Below are 25,922 nucleotides of genomic sequence, written 5' to 3' on the forward strand. Positions count from 1 at the left end.
TCGGATATGTGACATTTCTAAGGGAGTAGGAATCTGGGAAGAAGAGAGAAAGAAGAATTGGCATGAAAGTCAGTGGAATGAGAGAGAGTGTCAGGCTTGGAGATTGGAGATCCTGGGTTCAAATTTGGCCTCAGACACTCCATAGCTGTATGACTCTGGGCAAGTCACTTAACCCCAGTTGCCCAGCCCTTACTGCTCTTCTGATTTGGAACTGATATTTAGTGTAGACTGTAAAAATGAAGGCAAGGATTTAAAAAAATGTCACCAGGCCCTTACTCTTAGGCAGAGAAGAGACTACCATGAGAAGAACAAGTTTGGGGAAAGTGGTCAATGGTAGACAGGAAAGTGAAACACAAGCTAACCCAACTGGCCCCTTGATGGCAGTGGAGAGTAGCAGAACTTTCCCCTTTGTTTCTTTTGGGCTGGTCATCTAAACAAGGAAGCTGGGGACTTTCCCAGGCTGCTGGGAGGGGTCCTCTTCCTCATCCTCCTCTGTAGAGGGAACAGCCATTCTGTGATTCTCCATTTCTAAAATAATTATTTAGATTAATTAGATAAATAAAAATACATAAAATTCTAAATTGCAAGATGACTCCTTGAAGAGGGAGGGCTGGAGGTCCCACTTGTATAATCAGCAAAGGAGGGCATCAAAGCCATTTTTCTTTTTCTGTGGTTTCAGGACTGACTGGCCCCTCTGAGTGGAAAGTTTCTAGCTCAAAAACTCAGTAAAAATAATTCTTAAAACTGGCCCCATATTGGGGGGGGGGGGACGGGCAGCTGGTGGCCGAGTGGATAGAGAGTCCTAGATTCAAATGTCAGGTTCTTCCTAGCTGTGTGACCCTGAGCAAGTCACTTAACCCCCATTGCCTAGTCCTTACTGCTCTTCTACCTGAGAACTAATCCATAGTATCAATTTTAAGATGGAAGGTAAGAGTTTAAAGAAAACCACAAAACTGAGCCCAGATGCATGAGGGCTTTGTCCAGCCTCTCAGTAGCTTTTTGTTACTTGGCTCTAAGAGAGCTAAAGAGAATCCGAGGGTTCTGAGCATTTTGACAGATCGGTTAGCCTAATGGTTTGAGAACTGTGATTGCCAGCTTCTCCAGATCATCTGCAGGCTGGGATCCCCTGGTGTTAATGTGTGTAATCTGACCAGATTTATATTTATGTTTTTAGAATCAATTTATCATTTGCTCATGATCTTCCTTACAGATAAACACAGTTCTATTTAATCCTGGTGAAAGCTGCCCATCAAAAAAAAAAAAAAAAAGTGTGAACAATTGAGCCACGCTATCCCCCAGACTCCAGATAGGGCCGACTCCTAGTCACCTCTAAGATTTTAGGGGTCTGTGACCCCATACCTGGGATTCATGGAGGATTTTGAGGAAATACAAAAGTTGAAATAACCTCCTGAGATCCCTGGAGATCTTGCGTAGCGAGGGATTAAAGGCTACCAGAAAATGGAGACAATCTTCTGGAATAAACCGACTTCACCCATCTTGACCATTTCTACTAATAGAAAGCACCAAAGTAGAAACATCTTTGGCTAGTTCTGCTTAAGGATGTTTTGCCTACCTGTAACCATCATCTGCAAAACGAATTAAAGAGTTCGTTAGAAAGGCTGAGACCTGAGCCAGTTTTCACGTGTCTCTGCTACGGCATTATTTTATTTCTGATTTTGTTATTTTGAGAAATCTTCAGGCAAGTCTGTTCCTATGAGCCTTTTCTTGCATCATCCGTTGGCCCAAGAAGGGTTTCACAGTGTCATCTACTTTTTGGTGGAAAGAAAGAGATAGTTGAGTTGAGACATATCATGCGCCATGATGAAGAAAGAGCTTCTACAAACCTTTTGCATATGCCTTCTAAGGAAAATGAATTTACAAAGCTAAGTCCCAGGGCTTTTGGTCAACGGCCCCTTGATTCAAAGGCAAGCTTGCTCCTTTTTCATTGTTCTTGCCAAGGCCCGGATTCGCTGCATTAATAAGCACAGCCTTCAGTGTTAGAGAGAAGCACTCAACTGAGTTCATCCAGAAAACTCCAGGAGTTTTATAGCCAGAATTTGGGGAAACAGGTCACAGCTGTTATCACTACTCTTTGGTATATCACTCGATTCCCCCTCAACTTCCCCAATAACGTAAGCTACGGGAAAGAAAAGATCCCATCTAAAACTCAGCACCTAATCCAGGGGTTATGCACCTGCCAGGTATTTATGCCTTTCACTTTTGCTACAAGTTTAAAATGAAACCCAGGCTAAAGGAAAGACCAGGATCCTCGGAGCTACCGGTAGCAAGTCTGGAAAGAAGACAGAGAACAGCAGAACGGACGCCATCGCTTTCCAGGCCTTGTCCTGGGTCCCACAGAGATCAGCGATGGAGCCAGCGAGGACTCAAAGTTAGCCACTGGGAAAACCAATTTTAAGTTTCTGCTACACTACACCGATGCCCTTATGGAAATCACCAGGAGTTTGATCAGAACGGAGAAAGGTGATGTCTTTGCATCCTCTCCAGAATAAGGAGAAAAAAAGAAAAAGAGAAAAAAAGAGGGCCGTCTCCTTTATCCAAGGACCCTTTGTTTGACCAATAGCTTTGGAGGGTTGGGTTCTTTGGGTTCTTTAACCCTTACTTTCTGTCTTAGCACCTCTATGAAGTTTTGGTTCCAAAGCAGAAGAGGGGTAAGGGTTAGGCAATTGGTTCTGGCCCAGGTTCACATAGCTAGGAAGTATCTGGGAACAGATTTGACTCAAGGCACTCTTTCCACCTCATTCTAGGGGGTTCTGAACCCAAAGTCTAGAACATGTTGAAAGCAAGAATTACAATATTGCCTGTGCTTAGGGCTTAGCTCCTGCAGAATAATCTAGTGGAGAGAGCATTGGGCTTGGAGTCGAGGAAAGCAAAGCCCAAATCATGCCTCCGCAAATCCTACTTCAGTGACCAGGAGCAAATCACTTCATCTCTTCTGGCCTCCATTTCCCTCATCTGTAAAATAGGGATAATAAACACCCCCCACCCCCAAAGGGTCATAGCGGGGCTCAAGTGAAGTAGCCGTCATCAAAAGCCCTCTGCAAATCTGAAAGCCCATTTGGCTGGAATGAAAACCTCAGAAGGTTTTTTTTCTTTTCTTTTCTGATGTCTGCCTGGCCTCTCTCCTCTTTGTTCTCATCCCCAGCCTCTGTACACACCGGGCTTCCCACATGTGGACTAGGTGCCAAAGTCAGCCCACCTGAACCTGGGCAGTTGCAAGTCACCAAAGATTTTTTTTTTTTAATTTACCCAATAAGCCTAGCACAGAGGATTTAGCAGGCCATCAAGGCCTAACAACTCATCTAGGATGGATAACTTGGAGTGTCATGGTTGAAAGTTTAAATCAATAATCAATATTTATCTTTTTATTTTTATCTGTTACATTCTGTTTTGGAATCAATTTATTCCAAGTTAAAAACAAATAAACAAACAAACAATTGATTCCAAGACAGAAGAGGTTAGGGCTAAGCAAGGGGGGTTAAGTGACTTGCCCAGGGTCACACAGCTAGGAAGTGTCTGAGGTCAGATTTGAACCCAGGACCTCCCATCTCTAGGCCTGGCTCTTGATCCACTGAGCTAGCCAGCTGTCCCCAAAAAGCATTTATCCTTGAAGCTGAATGTAATTAATTCTAAAATTACATTTGTGTAGGCTGTCTAAATACAGATTTCTGATGATGTGGTTCATTACTGAAAAAAAAAAAACCTCTCTAGCCTCTTCATCCAGGCCAAGCTATTTCTGGGATATTGGGGTCAGCCACCAGCCACCAGTTACCACGCAGCCACAGCACTCGTGTCCAAAGTCGTTCCTCTCCTCTGTAAATACCAGGAGTATTAGGGAAACCATGGCCCAGCGAGCCCACAAGAGTGGCTAAACAACCAAGCAGCCCTTCCTCCGGGGGGTGACAAAATAACTGGGCTCCTTGCTTCTCCCAGCGCCTCCCCCTCCATCCCTGCATCTTCCCTCTACGGCTCTGCTGTCCCCGTATGGGAAAAAAGAGGATCCATCTATTCCGTACTTTCTGATACTGAAGTGCCCCTCAGGGCTGCACACTAGGAATTCTGAACTAGCTGGAGGCCCAGAAGTCGTTCTGAAGCCGATGGAAACGGAAATAACTGAAAACGGGGCGGGGGGGAAATCTTCCCTGCTGCCAGCGCCAGGCCGGGGCTTGGGGAAAGGACGACCAACTTGGCAGCTTACCAGGGGCGTGGGTATCATAGGAGAAGAGCGGAAGCTGTGATCCCCCAGGCGAATTAGGATCTTATCTGTGGGAACAGAAGGGCAGGCGGAGCCTTAGAACATCCCAACTTCCAGCTCGTTTGCCAGAGGTGTAAAAGGATCCTGAACGTCTTCCCTCCTGCCATGTCCCCCAGGGATAACTAGCCCCATCTCCCCTGGACAGGGCCTGGACACCGGCTCTGTCCAGAGAAAGGTAGAAACTCCACCCTGCCCCTCCCCAGCTCTTCTGGCCCCTAGTCAATTTGGGATGATAAAATCAACGCTCTGAAAACTTTTGTTAATGTTATAGTCTGTGTCTGTCCCCCTGGGACCCCATTTGGGGTTTTCCTGGCACTGATACTTGGAGTGGTTTGCCATTTCCTTCTCCAGCTTATTTTACAGATGAGGAAACGGAGGCAAACAGAGGTTAAGTGACTTGCCCAGGATCACACAGCTAGCATTGGCCATTTCCTTCTCCTGCTTATTTTACAGATGAGGACACTGAGGCAAACGGAGTTAAGTGACTTGCCCAGGATCACACAGCTAGTATTGGCCATTTCCTTCTCCTGCTTATTTTACAGATGAGGAAACCGAGGCAAACAGAGGTTAAGAGACTTGCCTAGGATCACACAGCTAGTGTTGGCCATTTCCTTCTCCTGCTTATTTTACAGATGAGGAAACTGAGGCAAACAAAGGTTAAGAGACTTGCCCAGGGTCAAGCAACTAGTATTGGCCATTTCCTTCTCCCACTTATTTTACAGATGAGGGAACTGAGGCAAACAAAGGTTAAGAGACTTGCCCAGGGTCAGGCAACTAGTATTGGTCATTTCCTTCTTCCGCTTTTTTTTACAGATGAGGAAACGGAGGCAAACAGAGGTTAAGAGACTTGCCCTGGGTCACACAACTAGTAAGTGCCTGAGGATGGATATGAACTCCAGAAAATGTGTCTTCTTGACTCCAAGCCCAGCACGCTGCCCACTTCCCCACTCAGCTGCCAACTTTAATGTGCTATTATTATTACACCAAGGAGCCGTCTAAATACCCAGGGCTGGCTTCAGGTCTCCAGAAAGAACCAGGATGCTAAAGGGAAGCTTTCCTTCCAGGTGTCTGAGAGCGAAAACTTTCCTGGGGGAGCCCTAAATGGGATTGCCCTGGCCATTTCTGCCGCTTCTCCTCTTCCTGCCCCCACTCTTCATCACTTACTCCGGACATGCTTTTGATTTCGCTTCCTCCTGAGCAAAATAACTGCAACGGTGATGACCCCGATCCCCATGACCAACATGCAGATGGACAGGATAGATAGCCTCAGAGGGAGCATGGGCTGGTGACATGTTCTTCTAAAGGGGGGGGAAAAAAACCTCATTCAGAAATTCTTGGCAATGTACTCGTACGTTTATTCCTCGCTTCCCCCTTTCATGGCATCTCCATCTTCACTTTCACCCCTGCCCCTCTCCTCCCCCATGCCCAAGGCACTTGCTGGGAAATCATGAGGACTTCAGGGAAGGGGGAAAAAAACCCCATCCTGATTCACCAGTTACCCCTATATACAGAGGACAAGATTAGAGGCTGACTCAGTGGCCAGCCTTGAGGAATTTACAGTTTAGGCAAGGAGAGTCAATCATGTCCCAAAACAACAAGGCAGTGTTAGCTGTGCCTGAATGCCCCCTGGCTCTCCCTCTAGAATGGAGGACTCTGGGAAACTGGAGATTAAACAGTGTGTTCTGGTGCTAGTTCAAACGTAAAAGCAAAAATTGGTATAATTAAGTACATAGAATTCCAGCTGTATGTAAAATGTCATTTATGCTGGTACCACAATGGCTCTGATTGGAGAATAGAGTACTTAAGAGAAAAAAAGAAAAAGAAAAATCTGGTATGATCAACACTCGAGGTCAAAAAAAAAAAAAAAAAAAGAAGAAGAAGAAAAGCAGCTAGAGGACATAATGGTTAGAAAGCCAGGCCTGGAGGCAGGAGGACCCTGGGCAAGTCACAACCCCCATTACCTAGCCCTTACCTCTCTTCTGTCTTGGAACCAATACACAGTATTGAGTTTAAGACAGACAGTAAGGGTTAAAAAAAAAAAGGAGGAGGTAGTGTAGAAATGTACTGGATCCAATGTCAGACTTTTTGGGTTCAGATCTAAGTTCTACTACTACTGGTGTGACTATGACCAAATCATCTTATCTATAAAGCTCTTAATAGGGGAACCAGCAGGGGATCGGAAATGGAACTGGGGTGGAGGGCAGCTCCTTGTATTAGCTCAAGATTTCTTAACCATTTTTTATGTGCCACAGACCCCCACCCCTCTGACACTCTGATGAGATCTATGGACCTTTGCTCAGAATAATTTTTTTAAATATATGAAATACATGAGATGACAAAAGAAAGCAATTTTACTGAAACAAGGATGTAAAGTTTTTCAGTCCAAGTTCACAGACCTCCTTAAATCTAGCCACCATTCCTTTGAGACTCCAGGTCTCCATGGACTAAACAATCTTTAAGGTCTCTTCCAACTTCTGAGTCTATGACTTTAAATTTGAATGAAATCTTATCTTTTTATACCCAATTTTCCCCTAACTTCTTGACTCACCTGTTGTGACTTTCACTATAGCCAATACCACTCTCCTTACAGGTTCTATTCTCCTTCCTCTGTGAGCCTGCATTGAAGAGAATTTTATGTTAGTGCGCATTGCTTCCTTCCAGGATTCCCCTTTTACCTTGAGGCTAGCTAATACTCAAACTAATACCCTGCCTGCATTGGTGTTGGACTCAGAGCTGTGGGAAGAAAGAAACAATCACAAGTCGTAGGAGCCAAATGCTGCCCTGCAAGGGTCTCCAATCTTGGCCAAATGTTAGACTGCCAACTCTGGGGGAAGGTCAAGGCTGCCTTTGAAGGCAATAACTTCTCCTCCTCTGTGGTTCATGTTATACATATTGACCACCCAATCAAAATCCTGGTCCTTGTCTAGAGCCTCCCAGAGGTCATTCCCCCCCTTCCTTTCTCAATGAGTTCAATGCCTGGCTTACAATTTTTCTCTCCTCCCCAACTTCTCCCCTCATTCTAGAAGACTATAACACATACAATTAATTCTCCCTCAAATACCCTAACCACTCAGTTCTTCAATGCTGTTTCTCTATCCCACATCAGTCACACACAAAGATAGATGGTTATACCCTTGATTTTGATATCAACAACAAATTTACCTCCCCTGTCTTCAAGAATTCTGAAATCCTCTAATTTGACCAGAATCTATTGGTTTTCACCTCTCTCTGTCTTCCCTTACATAACCCTACTCTTCCTCTTCACCATGATTTCCAGTCCTTTGAATGGAGATTGATCCCTTCAGTCCTCCCCAGGCCACCTCCCTTGAAACAGCCACTCTCTTCTCTTTTCCCCATCTTGACACACTGATGAACCAATTCAACTCTGTCCTCTCTTGAATCCCTTGCTTCCTTATCATATAGCCAAGTATGCCCAGCCAAGCCTCAGCCCTGGATCACTCCTTCTATCTATGGTCTTTTCTCCTTCATACATGCTACTGAACAAAGGTGGAGAAAATCACTCTACCATTCTAAGTCTACAACAAATTTAGGTTCCACATCCTCAACTGGGACTTCATTGCTGCCAGGCAATCCCAACATACCTCCTTTTCTCGACTCACTATCCCACTCTCCACAACAGCTCTTGTAAATCTTTTCATCCCTCCTCAAACCTGCCATGGGTCTCCTTCCCTTTACTCCACTAAGAAACTTGCCTTACATTTTACGGATACATTGAAGCTATTTGCCCATGAGCTCCCTCATCTCCCTTCTTCATCTCTTCTTCTCCTCTCACTCAAGAGCCTTCTGCCACTCTCTCTTCCCTCCCTTGTGTCTAATATGATGATCCTTAGTAAGGTTAACCCTTCTTCTACTTGTTCAAGCGATTCCATTCCATTCTGTTTCCTCCAACAGATTACCAACCTCACTTCCACCTGTAAAGATCATTCCCACTCTTACTTATTTTCTATCTCTCCTCGTCTACTGGCTCCTTTCCTGTTGCCTGCAAATATGCCCATGACTCCATCTTGGGGAAAAAAAACCTTCACTTTATCCTTCCATCCCTGATAACTATCCTCATCTATAACTTCTGCCATTTGTAGTTAAATTCTAAAATAGGTGCCTTCACTTTCTCTCCTCTTGTCTTCTTGACCCCTTGCAACCTAGCTTCCAACATTGTCATTCTACTGAAGCCACTGTCTCCAAAGTTATTAATGATCTCTTAGTTGCTAACTTTAGTGGCTTCTTCTCAATCCTCATTCTCCTTGGATTCTCTGCAGCCTTTGACACTGTTGGTCACTCTCTTCTTTTTGATACTCTCTTCCTCTAAGGTCTTAGGACACCACTTTCTCCTGGATCTCCTTCTACCTATTTGACCATGCCTTCTCTGTTTCCTTTGCTGGATCCTCCTACAGATAATACCCTTTAACTGTAGGTGTCCCTCAGGATTGTCTTAGGTCCTCTTATCTTCTCCTTTCATATTACTTCATTTTGTGATCTTATCAGTTCCCATGGATTTAATTAGCAACTGTACTTATATGTACTTACTGTACTTAGATGATTCTCAGATCTACTCATCCTGCTAACCTCCAATCTCACTTCTCCAACTGCCTTTCATATATCTCCAACTGGATGTCCAGTAGACATCTTAAACTCAATGTGTCCAAAACAGAACTCACAGTCTTTTCTCGTAAACCCTCTCCCATCCTTCCCTCTTACTATTGAAAGCAACACTATGCTCCCAGTCCCCCAGGCTCACAATGTAGGAATTCTTTTGGATTCCTCACTACTTCTCACCCACCATACTCCATATTCTAGAAGTTGCAAAGGCCTTTTAAATAAGTCTCCCTCTCCTCTGACACTGCCATCCTCCTGGTCTAGGACTTTATGCCTGGATTACTCCAATAGCTGGCTGGTGGGTCTACCAGCCTCAAGGTTCATTCTCCCCACTTCAAATCCATTCATTCAGACATTAAAGTGATTTTTCTAAAGCACAGGTCTGATCATGTCACTGCCCTACTCAATAAACTCCAGTAGCTCCCTATTGCCTTCAGGATCAAATGCAAAATGCTCTATTTGGCATTCAAAGTCCTCCACAAACTAGCCCTCTCTTGCCTTTCCAGTCTTCTTATACTTTACTCTCCAACATGTAGTTTTTCTTTTTAAACCTTCATCTTCCATCTTAGAATCAATACCATCAGGGGGCAGCTGGGTAGCTCAGTGTATTGAGAGCCAGGCCTAGAGATTCAGGTCCTAGGTTCAAATCTGGCCTCAGACACTTCCCAGCTGTGTGACCCTGGCAAGTCACTTGACCCCCTTTGCCTATCCTTACCATTCTTCTGCCTTGGACTCCAAGACAGAAGGTAAGGGGTTTAAAAAAAAAGAAGAAGAATCAATACTATCACTTCAAAGTATAGGAGTGAGAAGGGTTAGGTAATTAGGGTTTAGTGACTTGCCTAGGTTCATACAACTAGGACTAAGTGTCTGAGGCCAGTCTGAAATCTACCTCATCAAGAAGAGCTGTCCCAAATGTAACTGGTTCCTGTAAGAGGTTCAAGGAGCCTCTTCTCTACAAAAAGCAACAGTTTTAAAGTTAATCTTCCTGACACTGGTCTCCTAGCTGTTCCACCAATAAGACACTCCATCTCTTGGCTACAGTTATTCTTTTTGCCTCTCTCCCATCCCTGGGATACTCTCCAACTATGGACCTCCCCAGCTTTCTTGAAGTTCTCAACTAAAACCCCACCTTCTACAGCGAGATCTCCTCAAGTCCAGTACTTTCTCTCTTTTCATTATTTCCTACTTATCTTTGTATATATTTGTTTTTGTGTTGCCTCCCTCATTAGACTGTAGGCTCCTTGAGAGCAGGGACTGTCTTTTGCCTCTTTCTGTATCCCCAGAGCATGGCAGAGCACTTGGCACATAGTGGAGATTCCATGTTTATTGAATAAATGAAATGAAAGGTGGTGCAGCTGAGTACTGGCCCTAATGTACATTTGCCATTCCAGTGATGGGTTTTCCCCTGACTTGCTCATCTCCAGCCCAGGGCTACCTGTTGTGTCTTTCACACCATCAAACACAATCAATTCTGTATAATCCATGTAGTCACTGGCATGGTCCCTCTGTATGCCACACCAGTACCATCCTGTATCCTCCTTGGTAAGGCATGTCAGAGTAATGATGAGTTGCATTCCTGTGTCCTTCAAGGACACTCGGCTGGTGCTGTTAGGTGTGGAAGCAATGACATTGCAGAAGTTACGATAATAGCCTTTGCACCAATACTTGGGATAGTCCTTGTAGTAGGGGTCATAGCTGCAGGTGGCAGAAGCCGTATCCTGTACAAAGGCTTCCTTGAATTTTCTATCCATGACTATGGCATCTGTAGGATAAAAAACAAACTGTCATTCATTCAGACATAGTAACAGAGCCTGCCCTCCCAGTGAGTAAATCACTACAGACCTCTTCCTGCCTTTGTCAAGGATTTTTTATTCCAGCCTTCTAGCCAAGTCCATTTTCTACACTCAGTTTGTCCAGCTGTATTTGTTCTCTGTCAGATATCTCATTCTGACTTATGATTAGAAATTCATTACTATTCTCTCCTTAATGTCTGTGCACCTGTGTGTCATCAGTTTAGTTTGCCAGCAACCTGCCAAGGACTCTCAGGATCTGTGGTCCCCAAATTTTCTCAATTTAAAGGTTCTTTTGGTCTTCCATATAAAGAAGAAAAAGTAAGCTCATGGGGCAAAGATACTATCTTCCTTTTCCCCAACTATATCTCTGCCTTTATTATGAATCTGTCTTGAGCAAAACCCTTTTCCAGATTTTGAACCAATATGACCCAGAACAGTGATGGCGAACCTTTTATGGACAGAGTGCGGGGCCTGCTCCCACCCCACTCCCCAGACCAAGTGCTGTGCCCACTCCTCCAGGACTGTGCTTTGCCCCTCCCCTGCATATGCTGGGTATGCCCCCTCCTTACCCCAACAGGGGAGGAAGAAAGCACTCCCATTGGGCTGCTGGATAGAGAGACACAGGATGTGAAGAAATGTCATCAGAGCTGGGTGGAGGGATGGGTGATGTGAGGAATGTCTCAGCAAGTGTAGAGTGGCCCAAGAACTCCATTCCCCTCTAGCTCTGCCACCTGTGAGCTGCCTACCATATACCCTCTGTGTGCTCTCATTGGGCTACTGGGCAGAAGGACAAGGGATGTGAAAAAATGCCATCAGGCATGGTGGAAAGGGGGAAGGGAGCAGTTCTACCCAAGTTTCTCTGCCTTGTGGGGTGGGAGGAGTGAACACATGCCCACAGAGAATGCTCCGTGTGCCCTCTTTGGCACCTATGCCATAGGTTCACCATCATAGATGTAGAATATGGTTCTCCATGCCATGAATTTGGAAGGACTCATATTATGCCCTTTTTTAAAGCCTTACCTTCTATCTTATCATCTTAGAACTGATACTTGGACAGAAGGTAAGGATTTTAAAAATAAAGCTTCTTTCATATACTGCCATTGAAAAGGGAAGTGAGAAGGGCTGGGGATTTTTCCCCTGTCACTGCAAAAAGCTTAAAATAGTGTGTATAGGGAAGCCTTCATTGAGTTGTTTCCCTAGTTTGAGTTTCAAAATGTAAAAAGTTTGATGCCGAGAACCCTACTCTACAGCATAATCAACTAGTGAAAGAGCCATGCAAAATGATGTTGTTTCTCACCCAACCAGAGTTTAGGATTTAGAAAATGTTGAACTGAAAGAGGCATTAGAAGTCATCTAGTTCAATCTTCTCATTTTAAAGACGAGGTTCTGAGAGTTAGTGACTAGTCCAAGGACACACAACTGGAAAGAGTCAATGTCAAGATTAGAAACCAGGTCTCTAGACTCCAAGTCCAATGCTGCTTCCACTACTGAGAATTGACTTTTTGTGCATGTCTATGCTTACATTAGTCAGGGGGAGTGTAGGTAGCAGGAAAAGAGAGACTTCCAACCCACATTTTGGCCAATGGTTTCGAATTCTTTCCCCTATTCAACTTCTTGTCAGAGCTAGTAATGAAGAGTAATATGGGGGTAAGGAGTGGCAACTACATGGCTCAGTGGATTGAGAGCCAGGAGGTCATAGACTCAAATCTGACCTCAGATCATTCCTAGCTATATGACTTGGACAAGTCACTTAATCTCCACTGTTTAGCCCTTACCATTCTTCTGTCTTGGAACCAATACTTAGTAGATGGAAGACAAAGGTGTTTTTTTTAAAAGGAGTATTTGGGACAGATTTGATTTCCAGCCCGTAAAGTTATAATCTGCAGACATAATTGTCTGTCTCTGAACCCCTGGCTATCAGTTTCAGTGTTGAAAATGTTCTTCCAATCTCTTACCTGTAAAAAGAGCACCCAGAAGCATTAAGAAGAGATGCATTGCCCAAGAAGCCAATCTCTGAAAAGAAAGATAGAAGAGCAGTCTCTAGGGACTTCCAGGCCTCTGTGAATGTCTGGATCTGTTTAAGGAAACACAGACACATCTGAGGTGAAGTTCTGTCTCTTTCTTCCATGAAATCTTGGAAGATAATATCTCAAAACCAGAGAGAGTATCTTGGACAGTTTGCCCATGGCCATGCTGTCCAGTATGAGGCTGTTTTAAAGCTGTTTTTTTACCTCTCAACCAAGACTATAAACTCCTAATTGGTCTCCCAGTCTCCAGACTCATTTAACCTCCCAACAATCCCATATTCAGCTGCCAAGAGAATCTTCCTAATTCACAAGTCTAGCCATGTTTTTCATCTGCTCAAGAACTTTCCTATTGCCTTAAAGTTAGAAAGGAAACTTCTTGGTGGGCCTTTTAAGGCCCTTGGCAACCTTGAGGACACCAATCTACCTTTAGTCTCCATTAAACCCCTTTATACATTTTACAGCCTAGCCAAACTGAACTCATAGCTATTCACTGATCTTTTTCTGATTCTGTACATTTAGGCAAGCTACCCCTAATATTTGGAACATATTTTATCATCATCTCAACCTGGTAAACTCATTCTTATCCTTCGAGACCCACCAAAAAGGGGTAGCTGGGTGGCTCAGTGGATTGAGAGTCAGGCCCAGAGATGGGAGGTCCTGGGTTCAAAGTTGACCTCAGACATTCCTAGGCCGTGTGACCCTGGACAAGTCACTTAACCCCCATTGCCCAGTCCTTACCACTCTTCTGCATTAGAACCAATACCCAATATTGATTCTGATTCTAAGACAGAAAGTAAGGGTTTAAAAAAAAAAAAAGACCCACTCCAGGTGCCACCTTTTTCTTCCCTGATCTTCACTCCATTACCCCCACCTTCCATCCATCACAGCTGAAAGTGATCTCGTTCTCCTCTGATTTTCCCAGACCACTTTGGCTTGTTTTTTTTTTCCTTTTCCTTATAGGATAGGGACAGGATCCTTGACCTGCAATCTCACTCTTATAGGAAATTTCCCAGTGAGGAAACTCCCTCTCTGAATTCAGTTAGCATCTTCCCCTGCAAATGATAGTCTTACAGAATTGCTTAAATCTCTGAGGAGTTAAACCATTTGCCTAGGGTCACAAAACTAGTGTGTTCATCCTGGTACCAAGGCTAGCTCCCTAACCAGTGTGTTACTTTTCTTAAATCATGTTTATTTATGTAACTATTGTATATCTGTTAGACCGATTCAATTTCCCAAGCTCGAGAAGCTTACATTCCTCTGAGGATATATCATGTAAACAGTTAAATGAATACAGGATAATTTGATGAAGGAGAGAATCCAGGAAAGTGAAGGAAAGGAGACATTTTCCATCCTTGCCTTGTATGAGTTTAAGATGAAGAATGATTTAAGGAAAAGAGTGGTGGATGTGTGGAGTCAAGAGGACCTGGTTTCAAATCACAACTAGGCTACTTACTGTGTGACCCTTGGCAAACCTCATAACCTGAGCCTGAGCTTCCTCATTTGCCCAGTAAAAGGGTGAGATTAACCAAAGGATCTCCACACTTCCTACTGCCTCTAAATCATCTGAAAATTCCTTTAAATACTTAGCAAAATTACAGGCTGGGTAAGTTCTTTTGTCACCTTCTCTCTGCCTATGACTAATTCTTTGAAGCAGAAAATAGCAATTATCAACCATCATGCCAACCTTCTAGAAATGTTAAAATGTCAGGGTTGATTTGTTTGTTTTTTTGTCTGAAGTATCTCTTAAACTGAAAAAGTTCCTTTGATATATAAATCTTGCTTTCCTCTGTTCTAATGGGCAAGACCCAACCACCTTCAGTAGAGGCTATAATGGACATAAAACACTCCATCTTCCAACTCTAGGCATTTCCCCTGGCTGTTCCCACTACCTGGAATGCTTTCCCCACTCTGCCTCCTGCCCTCCTTGGTTTTTTTAAGTCCCAGCTAAAGTCACACACTCTACAGGAAGCTTTTCCCAATTCCCCTTACCTTCCCTCTGTTGATTATCCCTAATTTACCATCTATCTATCTATCTATCTATCTATCTATCTATCTATCTTTATATATATATTTATATCAAGTATAATTATTTACATATTTATATTATAATTATTCATATAATATACATTTGTTTTATATATTTATATATTTCTTTTATATATTATATTTATATTCTTACTTGGATATAGTTGTTTGCATGTTTTCTCCCCTACTAGATTGTGAGCTCCTTGAGGGCAGGAACTAGGTTTAAAAAAACCTTGTTTGTTTCAGGAGTTGGGGTGGTTTTTTTTGGGGGGGTGTATCTTCAGTACTTAGCACAGTGCTTGGTATTTAGCAGGCAGCTAACAATTTTTTTTGTTTTTTTTTTAAACCCTTACCTTCCATATTAGAATCATACTGTATACTGGTTCCAAGGCAGAAGAGCGGTAAGGGCTAGGCAATGGTGGTTAAGTGACTCGTCCAGGGTCACCCAGCTAGGAATTGTCTGAGGTTAGATTTGAACTCACATCTCTTATCTCTGAGCCTGGCTCTCAATCTACTGAGCTACCCAGCTGCCCCTAACAAATACTTTTTGATTGCTTTCATAATACAGTTGTGGGATCGTAGATTCTGAGCTGAAAGGGACCTTAAAGAAAATTTAGTTCATTCAGTCCCTTCATTTGACAGAGAAGTAAGCTGATACTCTTGGAGGTAAAAATGACATACCCAGTCAATTAACTAATGAGTAGCTGAGGCAGAATTTGAACCCGTTTAGAGCCCTAACTACACCTCCATGTTGGTCGCCTCTTATTGGTCAAGTTTTACCTCCATATTTCTCATATCCATTCCCTCATCACCTCTTGCCTAGACCATTATAATAACCTTTTTTTAAAAAAAAAAACTTTTACCTTTTGGCTTAAGATTAATACTAAATATTGGTACCAAGGCAGGAGAGTAGAAAGGACTAGGCAACTGAGGTTAAGTGACTTGCCCAGGGTCACAGCTAGGAAGTAACCACCTAGTTGTCCTTTAAAATAACTTAATTTAATTGCTTCTTGCCTTCTCTAATTCATCTCCCATTAATCTTCCTAACTTAATTAATCTTCCTAAGAAACAGATCTGATGTCATACCAGCAGTCAACAAAAGCTCCCTTCATTGGCTCCAGGATAAGATACAATCTCCTTACATTAAGTGAGATAATATTTGTAAAGCTCATAGCACAATGCCAGGCAGAGAGTAGGTGTCACATAAAGGCTTGTTCCTTTCTTTCCTTCTCCCCACTTTCTCCTTAGCCTGGCATTTAAAGCCTCCCACAATCTAGCTTCCCCCTATCTTTCCAGACTTATTTCACATTACTCCCCCCTTCATGCATCTGTCTTCCAGCCAAACTGATTTACTTTCTGTTCTGTAACCTGGACATTTTATCTTCTACCACTCTGCCTTTGAACAGTCTGGCTTCCCATTCCTTGATCGTTCTTCCTCTTTGCCTTGACCTTTAAGACAACTTTGCTTCCTTAAATATTAGGAATAGAGCACCAGGTCTGGAGTTAGGAAGACTCCTCTTTGTGAGTACTAATTTGTCTTTAAATAATTACTACCTGTGTGACTCTGGGCAAATTACTTTACCCTGCTTGCCTCAGTTTTCTCATCTGTAAAATTGCTGCAGAAGGAAATGGCAAACCACTCCAGAATCTTTGCTAAGAAAACCCCAAATGGGATTAAGAAGAGTTGAATATGATTGAAACAATTGAGCAATAACAAAAAGCAGTCCACCCAGAACACACTGCACACTGTCTCTGAACTCAAGGATCCAGACCCTGACCAATGGAATAGCCTACATTCTGAAAACTAATTCATCCTCTTCTATATTCTGGAAATGAAATAATTTTCTGAGCAAGCCTTGCTTCAAGGGTTGCTGACATGAGTTACCAGGAGTGTATTTACTAACTTGCCACTGTGGGCATGGGCAGATTAAAGAACATTTGAGGATAGAGAATCCTTTCCTTTTTAAAATTTAGTGCTAGAATTGCTGGTGGAATTGTGAATTGATCCAACCATTCTGGATGGCAATTTGGAACTATGCCCAAAGGGCTTTAAAAGACTATATCTGCCTTTTGATCCAGCCATAGCACTGCTTAGTTTATATCCCAAAGAGATAATAAGGAAAAAGACTTGTACAAAAATATTTATAGCCATACTCTTTGTGATGGCAAAAAATTGGAAAATGAGAGAATGTCCTTCGATTTGGGAATGGCTGAACAAATTATGGTATCTGTTGGTGATGGAATACTATTGTGCTCAAAGGAATAATGAACTGGAGGAATTCCATGTGAACTGGAAAGACCTCCAGGAATTGATGCAGAGTGAAAGGAGCAGAACCAGGAGAACATTGTACACAGAGACTGATACTCTGTAGTATAATCGAGCATAACGGACTTCTCTACTAGCAGCAATGCAAGGATCCAGAGCAAGGCTGAGGGACTTATGAGAAAGAAAACTAGCCACATTCAAAGGAAGAACTGTGGGAGCAGAAACACAGAAGAAAAACAACTGCTTGAACACATAGGCTGATGAGGATATTATTGGGGATGAAGACACTAAACCAGGGGTCGGCAACGTAGGCTCTCGAGCCATATCTGGCTCTTTTGAGGGCCAGATATGGCTCTTTCTGCAGAAGCCATAAAGTCAATTTTTTTTTCAGGCACTGTTACAGGAGTGCGCACTGTGAGCACTGTGCGGCTTTCATGAAATTACATTTTTTAAAAAAATGTGGCGTTTATGGCTCTCACGGCCAAAAAGGTTGCCTACCCCTGCACTAAACGATAACTCTAGTCCAACTATCAATGATATGGAATTAGATCTTAATCAATGATACATGTAAAACCCAGTGGAATTGTACGTTGGCTAAGGGGGGTTAGGGGGGCTTGGGGAGAGGGAAAGAACATGAAACATGTAACTATGGAAAAATACTAAAAAAAAATATATACAAGGGCAAAAAAAAATTAGTACTAGAAGGAACCTAGGCACCTAGTCCAATCCCCTCAATAATCTACAGCTGAGGAAACAGCTTAAGAGAAGGGAAGTGGCATTAAGTAATCAAACTAGGATTCAAATCCAGCTCTTTTGACTGTATTTACGGACCCATTCCACTATTCCATGTTGAAGAAGGACATAGGTTCGGGGTTTGTTTCCTTAATGCTTCCCAGACAGTTTTACACCTTCTTTGGGGAACTAAAGGAGGAGGAATGGATCATTTTGGCTGAAAGGCAGTTGATAGGATGGGCAGCCAAGTAGTAGCACAGTGGATAGAGCACTGAGCCTAGAGTCAGGAAGATCTGAGTTCAAATCTATCCTCAGCTATTTACTTACCCTGGGCAAGTCATTTAACCATGTTTGCCTCAGTTTCCTTATCCCTCAAATGAGCTAGAGAAGGAAATGGCAAACCACTGCAGTATCTTTGCCAAAAAAAAAAAAATCCCAAATGAGGTCACAGAGTTGGAAATGAATGAAATGCCAGAACGATAACAACAAAGTTCATAGAAGGTAAATAATTTCCCTTTGTTGAACTAGAGAGAAAGTGGGGCAGGAAGCTATCAATAAGCAGCCCAGAGCATTGTAATGCAAAATGAGAATAGAGGATGTCAATGTGGATTTTTGGATGACTCAGTTTACCCTTACCTTTGAGAAATCCCAGTTCCAAGTACCCCTATTTTGGTTTGAATGTTAAGCATCTTTTGTTTTGGAGGCTTCTCTATTGGATGAAAGTTTTCCTCTCAAGAAGCCCAGTTTCTTAGTTTGACCTTTGCCTTTGATTTGTTGCAGCTGATGCTTCTTACCCTAGTTGTTGACTGCAAAAAGGTTTACAAACCTATTTATGATACCCAGTTATTCAAAGGATATGAGGACTCCCAATTTCCTTTCCTTTTTGGAGAAAGCAGCTAGTGTGTTTTCTCCCAGGGTGGAGTTGGCATCTAGGATGGTGTTTTCTTTCAGGGGTATGGTTCCCAGAGTCTTAAGGCCTTTGGTTTTGTATGGTATTTAGATTTTGATTCTGTGTAGTGACCAAACACTTGAATCCTATCCATATTCCTGATTAAAGAGTGGGTTTTATGATTATTTGGTGATTCTGTTATTTCCAAGTTTTTAAAAGTTAACAAAATGGTGGCAGAAGTGAGATTTCTCAAAAGTAAGGGTAAACTGAGTCATCCAAAAATCCACATTGACAGAATCAATATTAAGTATTGATTCTAAGGCATAAGAGCAGTAAGGACTAGGCAACTGGCGTTAAATGACTTGCCTAAAGGGACATGAATAGACAGTTTTCAGATAAGAAACCAAAACTATCGATAAGCACATGAAAAAGTGTCCTAAATCTCTTTTAATTGGAGAAATGCACATCAAAACAACTCTGAGGTACTACCTCACACCTAGCAAATTGGCTAACTTGACAGCAAAGGAAAGTAATAAATGCTGGAGGGGATGTGGCAAAATTGGGACATTAATACATTGCTGGTGGAGTTGTGAATTGATCCAACCATTCTGGATGGCAATTTGGAACTACGCCCAAAGGGCTTTAAAAGATTGCCTGCCCCTCGATCCAGCCATACCACTGCTGGGTTTGTCCCCCAAATAGATACTAGGGGAAAATACATGTACAAAAATATTTATAGCCGTGCTCTTTGTGGTGGCAAAAAATTGGAAAATGAGGAGATGCCCTTCAATTGGGGAATGACTGAACAAATTGTGGTATCTGATGGTGATGGAATATTGTTGTGCTGAATAATGAACTGGAGGAAATCCATGTGAACTGTAAAAACCTCCTGGAATTGATGCAGAATGAAAGAAGAACCAGGAGAAAGTTGTATGGGTGTATGAGTTGGCGTGGGATAGCAGGATGCCCAGGCTAAGCAAAAGTGGAGGGATCTCAGCCTTAGGGAAGAAATAGAGGCTGATACACTGTGGCATAATCGAATGTAATGAACTTCTCTATTAACAGCAATGGACAATTCTGAGGGACTTACAAGAAAGAACAATACCCACATCCAGAGAAAGAACTGTGGGAACATATGATTGATTACATGGTTTGATGACGATATGATTGGGAATGTTGACTTTAAATGATCACTCTATTGCAAATATTAATGATATGGAAATAGATTTTGAACAATTATAAATATAAAACCCAGTGGAATTGCTTGTTGGCTCCAGGAGCGGGGAGGGAAAGAACATGAATCATGTAACCATGGAAAAATATTCTAAATTAATTAATTTTTTAAAAAAGAAATCAATCAATTAATTAGTTAATAACTTGACTAGAAAGTATCTGAGGTCAAATTTGAACTTCCCATCTTCAGGTTTGGCTCTCTATCCACTGAACCACTTAGCTTCCCCCTCCTTTTTTTTTGTCTTGTGTACTTTTCACTCTTATTGTATTGGTTTCTAAAAACAGTATTCTTTGTGTTATTTAATTATGAGATATTTGGTCTCTTGTTTCAATAAAGTAAAAATTTTCATATGAAAGTTAAAATCTATGCATGGTACAGGAGGGGAATCACTGACTCTAGAGTCAGAGGAACTGGGTTCAACTCCCAATGGTGATGCATACTATTCATGTAGACTCAAACAAGTCACCTTCCTCCCAGGACCTCAGTTTCTTCATTGGTAAAATGAGGGATTTGAACTAGATCATCCCCAAGGTCTTTTCCAACTGTAAATCCTGTGATGTCAGCTGTCTTGAGTGGAAAGCTACCATCTTGAATTTCAGGATGAATGCCTGCCCACCTAAGGGCTTAGATCATGTGACTATAACTCCATTATCATCTGGTTGCAAGGGACTGAAGGTATGTAGAAATAAAAACTACAGCCCAGTAAGCCCCATTCTTCAGGTGCCAACAGGGTAATAGGAGCAATGGATTTGAGTCACCTAGTCCAATCCCCTCATTTTATAGTTGGGGAGATGGAAGCCACAAAAGGGTCTTTTAGGGTTTTGAGGTTAGAAACAACTTGCTTGTTTTCATGCAAGTACCAAAGAGCAGAGCCAGGATTCAGTCTTAGGTTTTCTGACTTCAAGTCTAGGACTTTCCATTATATTGGTTAAGGTTAAGATGACAGCTTTGTAACATCCTATCTGTCTCTTAATTCTTCTTCCCTACCACACCCCTTAAGAGAGGATGCTTCTTCTTAAATATTAATTGCACTTGGGGCAGCTAGGTAGCACAATGAATAGAGCACCAGTCCTGGAGTCAGGAGGATCTGGGTTCAAATTTGACCTCAGATAGTCCCTAGATGTGTTACCCTGGGAAGTCACTTAATCTCAATTGCCTAGCCTTTGCTCCTCTTCTGTCTTATGGTTGATACTGTCAATTCTAAGACAGAAGGTAAGGATTTAAAAAATAATCTGAATTGCACTTACTGCTGCTGAACCTGGGGTATGGGGTAGTAGGGACAACATTGTCTACTCTGTTGTTGCCTATGCCTCTTCCATGAGAAGTGAAAGCAATTAGGAGGAGAGGGGTTGAGGAGTAAAGAAGTTCCATCAATGGTTCATGGGATTGCAATGTGCTCCTTTTAGCCCAAGAACAAGGATTTAGATGTTGTGAGGAGGACAAAAAGTTTTTCCCCACAATCCTCTCTCTCTGTGTCTCTGTTTCTGTCTCTCTCTTCTCTCCTCTCCTCTGTCTCTGTCTCTCTTCTCTCTGTCTCTGTATCTCTCCATCTCTCTCCTCTGTTTTTCTGTCTTTGTCTCTCCTCTCTCCGTCTCTCTCTCTCTCCCCTCTCCTCTCTGTGTCTCTCTCTTCTCTGCCTTTCCTATCTGTCTCTCTGTCTTTCTCCTTCTCTCCTGTCTCTCCTCTGTTTTTTTTCCTCTCCTGTTTCTCTCCTCTGTGTCTCTGTCTGTCTGTCTATCTCTGTCTCTCCTCTCCCTGCCTCTCTTCTCTCCTCTGCCTCTCTCCCTTCTTTGTCTGTCTCTCTCCTCTGCCTCTCTTCTATTTCTATCTCTGTCTCTCACTCCCTCTCTCCCCTCTGTCTCTATCTCTATCTCTGTCTCTCTCTCCTCTCTCTCTCCTCTGTCTCTGCCTGTCTGACTGTCTCTGTCTCTCATCTCAGCCTCTCTTCTCTCCTCTCTGTTTCTCTCTCTCCTCTGTCTCTGTCTGTCTCTCTCCTCACCTCTATGTCTTTCTTCTCTGTCTCTGTTCTCCCCTATCTCTGATTCTGTCTTTGTCTCTGCCTCTCTTCTCTCCTCTTTCTCTCTTTCCTTCCCTGCCCCCCCCTCTCATTCGCTGTCTCTCCTCTGTCTGTCTGGCTCTCTGTCTTTGTCTCTGTCTCTCTCCCCCTACCCCCTCCCTTTTTTTTTGGTCAGATCCATAGGGTTCCCCTGTAGAACCTTGGCCCCATGCTAGCTGCAAGCAGCTGTGTTGCTGTCTCAAGCATCTCTTTCCTAGGCAAGCAGCTTTTCCTAGCAAGCTTAAGGCATCACCTTTTATTTTAGCGAGCATGTCCACGATTAACTCAATTGTTCAAACCATCATTATGTTCAGTCCACTTCCCACCCATCCTTCCCAGTTGGTATTGATAGCAGAGTTGTTGTCGTCAGGAGGGTGGAAACAATGGTACAGAACTCAAGCATTGTCCAACATGTTTACCGCCTTCTGAGTCTTATAGTTCCTATTTTACAGATAAAGAAATGGAGCAATCTTTAGCACCTATTGCTCAGACTTCCTCATAAGCTCACAGGAGAGCAGAGTATGGATAGTTGGGGTTTTCCAATAGGTGCCCTCTGGAGTCCAGTCCTCTACATATCAGAGGCAGAGGGGGAGGTGTAGAGCCAGTGAATAAGGTGACGGGCCAAAGGACTCTCTCAAACTCCAGCAAAGAAGGGATGAGGTCTAGAGTGTTATCCTCAGGATTTTGATTCCGAAGTCTGCTCAGGACTTGAGGAGTTAAGAAGGTATGTGTAGGATATAGGATTTGAGGATCAGGAGGTAGGTTTCCTTGAACTTTTTAATTTTGCAAGCGTACACAATGGGATTCATCATTGAGTTGGCATGGGATAGCAGGATGCCCAAGCTAAGCAAAAGTGGAGGTATCTCAGCCTTAGGGAAGAAATAAGAAACACAGTTGATGATGGATAAAGGCAGCCAGGATATGGCAAACAAGAAGAGAATGAGAAAGAGGGACTTGGCTGTCTTGAACTCTCTCCCATAGAATGCACCTGTCTCTTTTGAACCAGAGAAGTTCTGTCTGAGCTTGTTCCGGATGACATAGAAAATGTCAACATAGATGGCGCACATGATGACCAAAGGGATGAGGATCCACGTGAAAAAGCTGAAATAGACCATGTAATCCATCCTCATGACTGAACGGAAGAGGCATGGGAGGAAGCTGGAATTCCCAGAACACTCTGGGTTCAGTCTCTGATTCCAACCAAACATGGGGACCAGCCCCACCAGAATTGACACCAACCAGCAGAACCCCAGGGCCATCCATATTCTTCTCTGAGTGGTCACTCTCTTGTATCTGTTGGGAGGGGAAAGAGCTGATCATTTTATTTTATTTTTGTATTAAAACCCTTACTTTCTGTCTTAGAATCAATACCGTGTATTGGTTCCAAGGCAGAAGAGTGGTAAGGGCTAGGCAATGGGGGTTAAGTGACTTGCCCAGGGTCACACAGCTAGGAAGTATCTGAGGCCAGATTTGAACCTAGGACCTTCGGTCTCTAGGTCTGGCTCTCAATCCACTGAGCCACCCAGCTGCCCCCAGAAATGACAATTTTAAAGTAGAAATTCCTAGAGAATGGAAAGAATAATGAGAAGATTTATTTCTAATGCTATATTATTTTTATTTCTAAATAATGCCCTGACTGTATTATTTGATTTCTAATAGGGCCCAGCAATGTATTTTTCAAGCCTTTTCCCACATTCATTTGTCCTGACAATCCTAGGAATGTTCTCACATTCCCTACCCCAAAGGATCTTCTAAAAATGGGATAATTAAGATTGAGAATATAAACCTCCTCTTCTCCTGTAGACAAAAACTATTTTAGGCCACATATGTCTGAGGGCAACATGACAACATCCTTTAGTCCTCCATTGGGATGGATGGGGAAAAGTCAATCCAAACTAGCTATAACTGATTTTTTAGATCAGTAGAGATATTGGAATTTTATGGTCGGGCATGTGATTTTCCCTAAATTCATGAAGGGTTAGAGAGGGGCTAGAAGTTATTAGACCACCTCCTTATAATGTATCCACCAATTAGAGATGTTTTGCAGAAGGTGAAATAATGAGCTTCCAACATTCTACTTAATGACTCAAGATGCTGAGTGAATTTGCCTTTGATCACTTAATTTATTAGTTATTGCTAACCTGATCAATAAGTTGATTTTTCTACTTGGACTCCAAACTCTCAGGATTTTTAATCATTATAAGAGGGAATAAGGCAAGGTAGGGAGAAAGGGGAGCAAATATTCTATCCTCGGACCTTTCTCAAGAGCAAGCAGATATTCTGTTTTTTCCATAATTGAGTAGTATAGATATGAGAGCAGGCCGAAGAGTTTGAATAAAATTATCCCAATCTTCTCTGGAAATATTTCCTCAAGATAAGAGTCATATTTGGAAAGGATCAGAAACCATGCCATGACTTCACAAGAACACTTATAGCATAGGTGTTGGGAAAAGAACATTGGTTTTGTAGCCAGAAGCTTTGGATTTAAATTTGACTCTGACAATTAATAACCTTCGTAACTTTAGGAAAGTGCCATCCCTTGTCTCAAAAAGCATAGTAACTTCTTATGATGAAAATTGCTATCCACAGGCCTAGAAGGAACTGTCAAAGTATGAATGAAGACAAATTGGGCCATACCATTTTTTGCCTTATTTCCTTCATGAGTTTTTTCTTACATGTGCAACATGCCTATTCTTTCATAACATGAGAAACAAGGAAATTTGCATTGCCCCACAACATTGGAATAACCTCTATCAGAGTGGTTGCTGCCTGGGAAAGGAGGAGGGTGGAAGAGAATTTGGATCACTTCCAAAAAAAATGGACTGAAAACTGAAAAAAAAAAAAAAAAGACATCTTGACTTTTTCTACTTGGAATCCTGTTTTTTATACCACTTAGAAGGAATCTTGTTTGGGGGACAATTTTTCAAAGCTTTCAAAGAGAGCAAAGCAGAGATAAATTTTCAAATCAAAATAGATAACTTTTTAGGTATCCTGAAGGATTCACTCCCACTTGAATATAGGAAATTCCTGAGCCCTGCATTTCTTTATTTTTTTCCCCCACCTTTGCTTTGGGCAGCAGAACTATGAATGTGGGGCAAAAAAAAAAAAAAGGCTTCTAGTTCTCTCAACCCTCCTGCCAGCTCTTGGATCACTTGGCAGCTCTTTTCCCATACTGGGATTCATAGACTTAGAGCAACAAAGGACAGGAGAGGCCATCTAATCTAATCCTCTCATTGTATAAATAAGGAATCTGTGGGCTAGAGAGCTTGGCTTGGCCAGAGTCAAACAATCCATTTCCCAAGGCAGGATGTGCACCCTCTGACTCAAAAATCAACCCATTTCCCTACATAGCTCTTCCTACATGGTCCCGTAGCGGAGCTTTGCAGATGTCACCCTTACTCCCCCTAGAATCCTCGCTCCCCCAAACCCCCCTTCTCTCCCCTAACTCCACAGTCCAGGAAAGGGTACAATACCTGATTGTGAGTTTGACCCTCAGGTAGCGGTCCACAGCAATGGCCAGCAAGGACATGATAGAGGCATGCGTAAAGACCAACAGCAAACAGGTCATAAAAAGGCAGTTGTAGAAGTGAATGGTGAGGCCCAAGCTAACCACAATGGCAAGAGGCATGACCAGCACACCCACAGCGATGTCAGCCACGGCCAGAGACACAATGAAATAGAAGGTGGTATTCTGCAGGCTTGGATTTAGCTTTACCACCCAGATGACCAGCACGTTGCCTACGATGGAGCAAAGTCCAATAACAACCTCTACCGTGATATATACTATGCTCCCAGGTGTCAGAGCCATTGTGCTGTTTTCAAGCATTTTTTTTTCCAATTGGGTGCAGCCAAGGAACCAGTTGGAAGCAATGAGATTGGCACTAAGATATCAGTTCTATAAAGGACCTCACCAGAAGCCCTAGATTAGCAATTGTAAAAACTCATGGTTCACCCATTTCTTTTCCTTGCTGGTAGAGAGCATTCTTGGAGATACCTTGACCCTTATATAGTAT

At 42.7% G+C, this 25,922-nt stretch overlaps 1 protein-coding gene across 1 annotated transcript; it reads right to left on the reverse strand.

Annotated features, from left to right (window-relative positions):
- Nucleotides 1-1,645: 1,645 nt before the first annotated feature.
- Nucleotides 1,646-25,735, reverse strand: ADORA3 (adenosine A3 receptor). Its single transcript, XM_044675518.1, has 7 exons — nt 25,383-25,735; nt 22,635-23,202; nt 12,636-12,720; nt 10,323-10,649; nt 6,822-6,888; nt 5,438-5,571; nt 1,646-1,769 (listed from the first exon to the last, which is right to left on the reverse strand). Exons 1-7 carry the CDS (start codon nt 25,733-25,735, stop codon nt 1,696-1,698), a joined length of 1,608 nt encoding a protein of 535 aa, XP_044531453.1. The 3' UTR covers nt 1,646-1,695.
- Between the last annotated feature and the right edge of the window lie 187 nt (nt 25,736-25,922).

The sequence above is a fragment of the Gracilinanus agilis genome, chromosome 4 (assembly GCF_016433145.1).
Source record: "Gracilinanus agilis isolate LMUSP501 chromosome 4, AgileGrace, whole genome shotgun sequence".
NCBI classification, from domain to species: Eukaryota; Metazoa; Chordata; class Mammalia; order Didelphimorphia; family Didelphidae; genus Gracilinanus; species Gracilinanus agilis.

What these genes read in the sequence shown, in the direction of transcription:
- ADORA3 (XM_044675518.1), bottom strand. Translation starts at nt 25,735, where the DNA reads ATGCTTGAAAACAGCACAATGGCTCTGACACCTGGGAGCATAGTATAT. An exon ending in TGGTGTGAAAGACACAACAG is followed by an intron (nt 6,889 to 10,322) that starts GTAGCCCTGGGC and finishes TCTTCAATGCAG; the next exon opens with GCTCACAGAGGAAGGAGAAT. An exon ending in AAATCAAAAGCATGTCCGGA is followed by an intron (nt 1,770 to 5,437) that starts GTAAGTGATGAA and finishes TCCACCAAAAAG; the next exon opens with TAGATGACACTGTGAAACCC.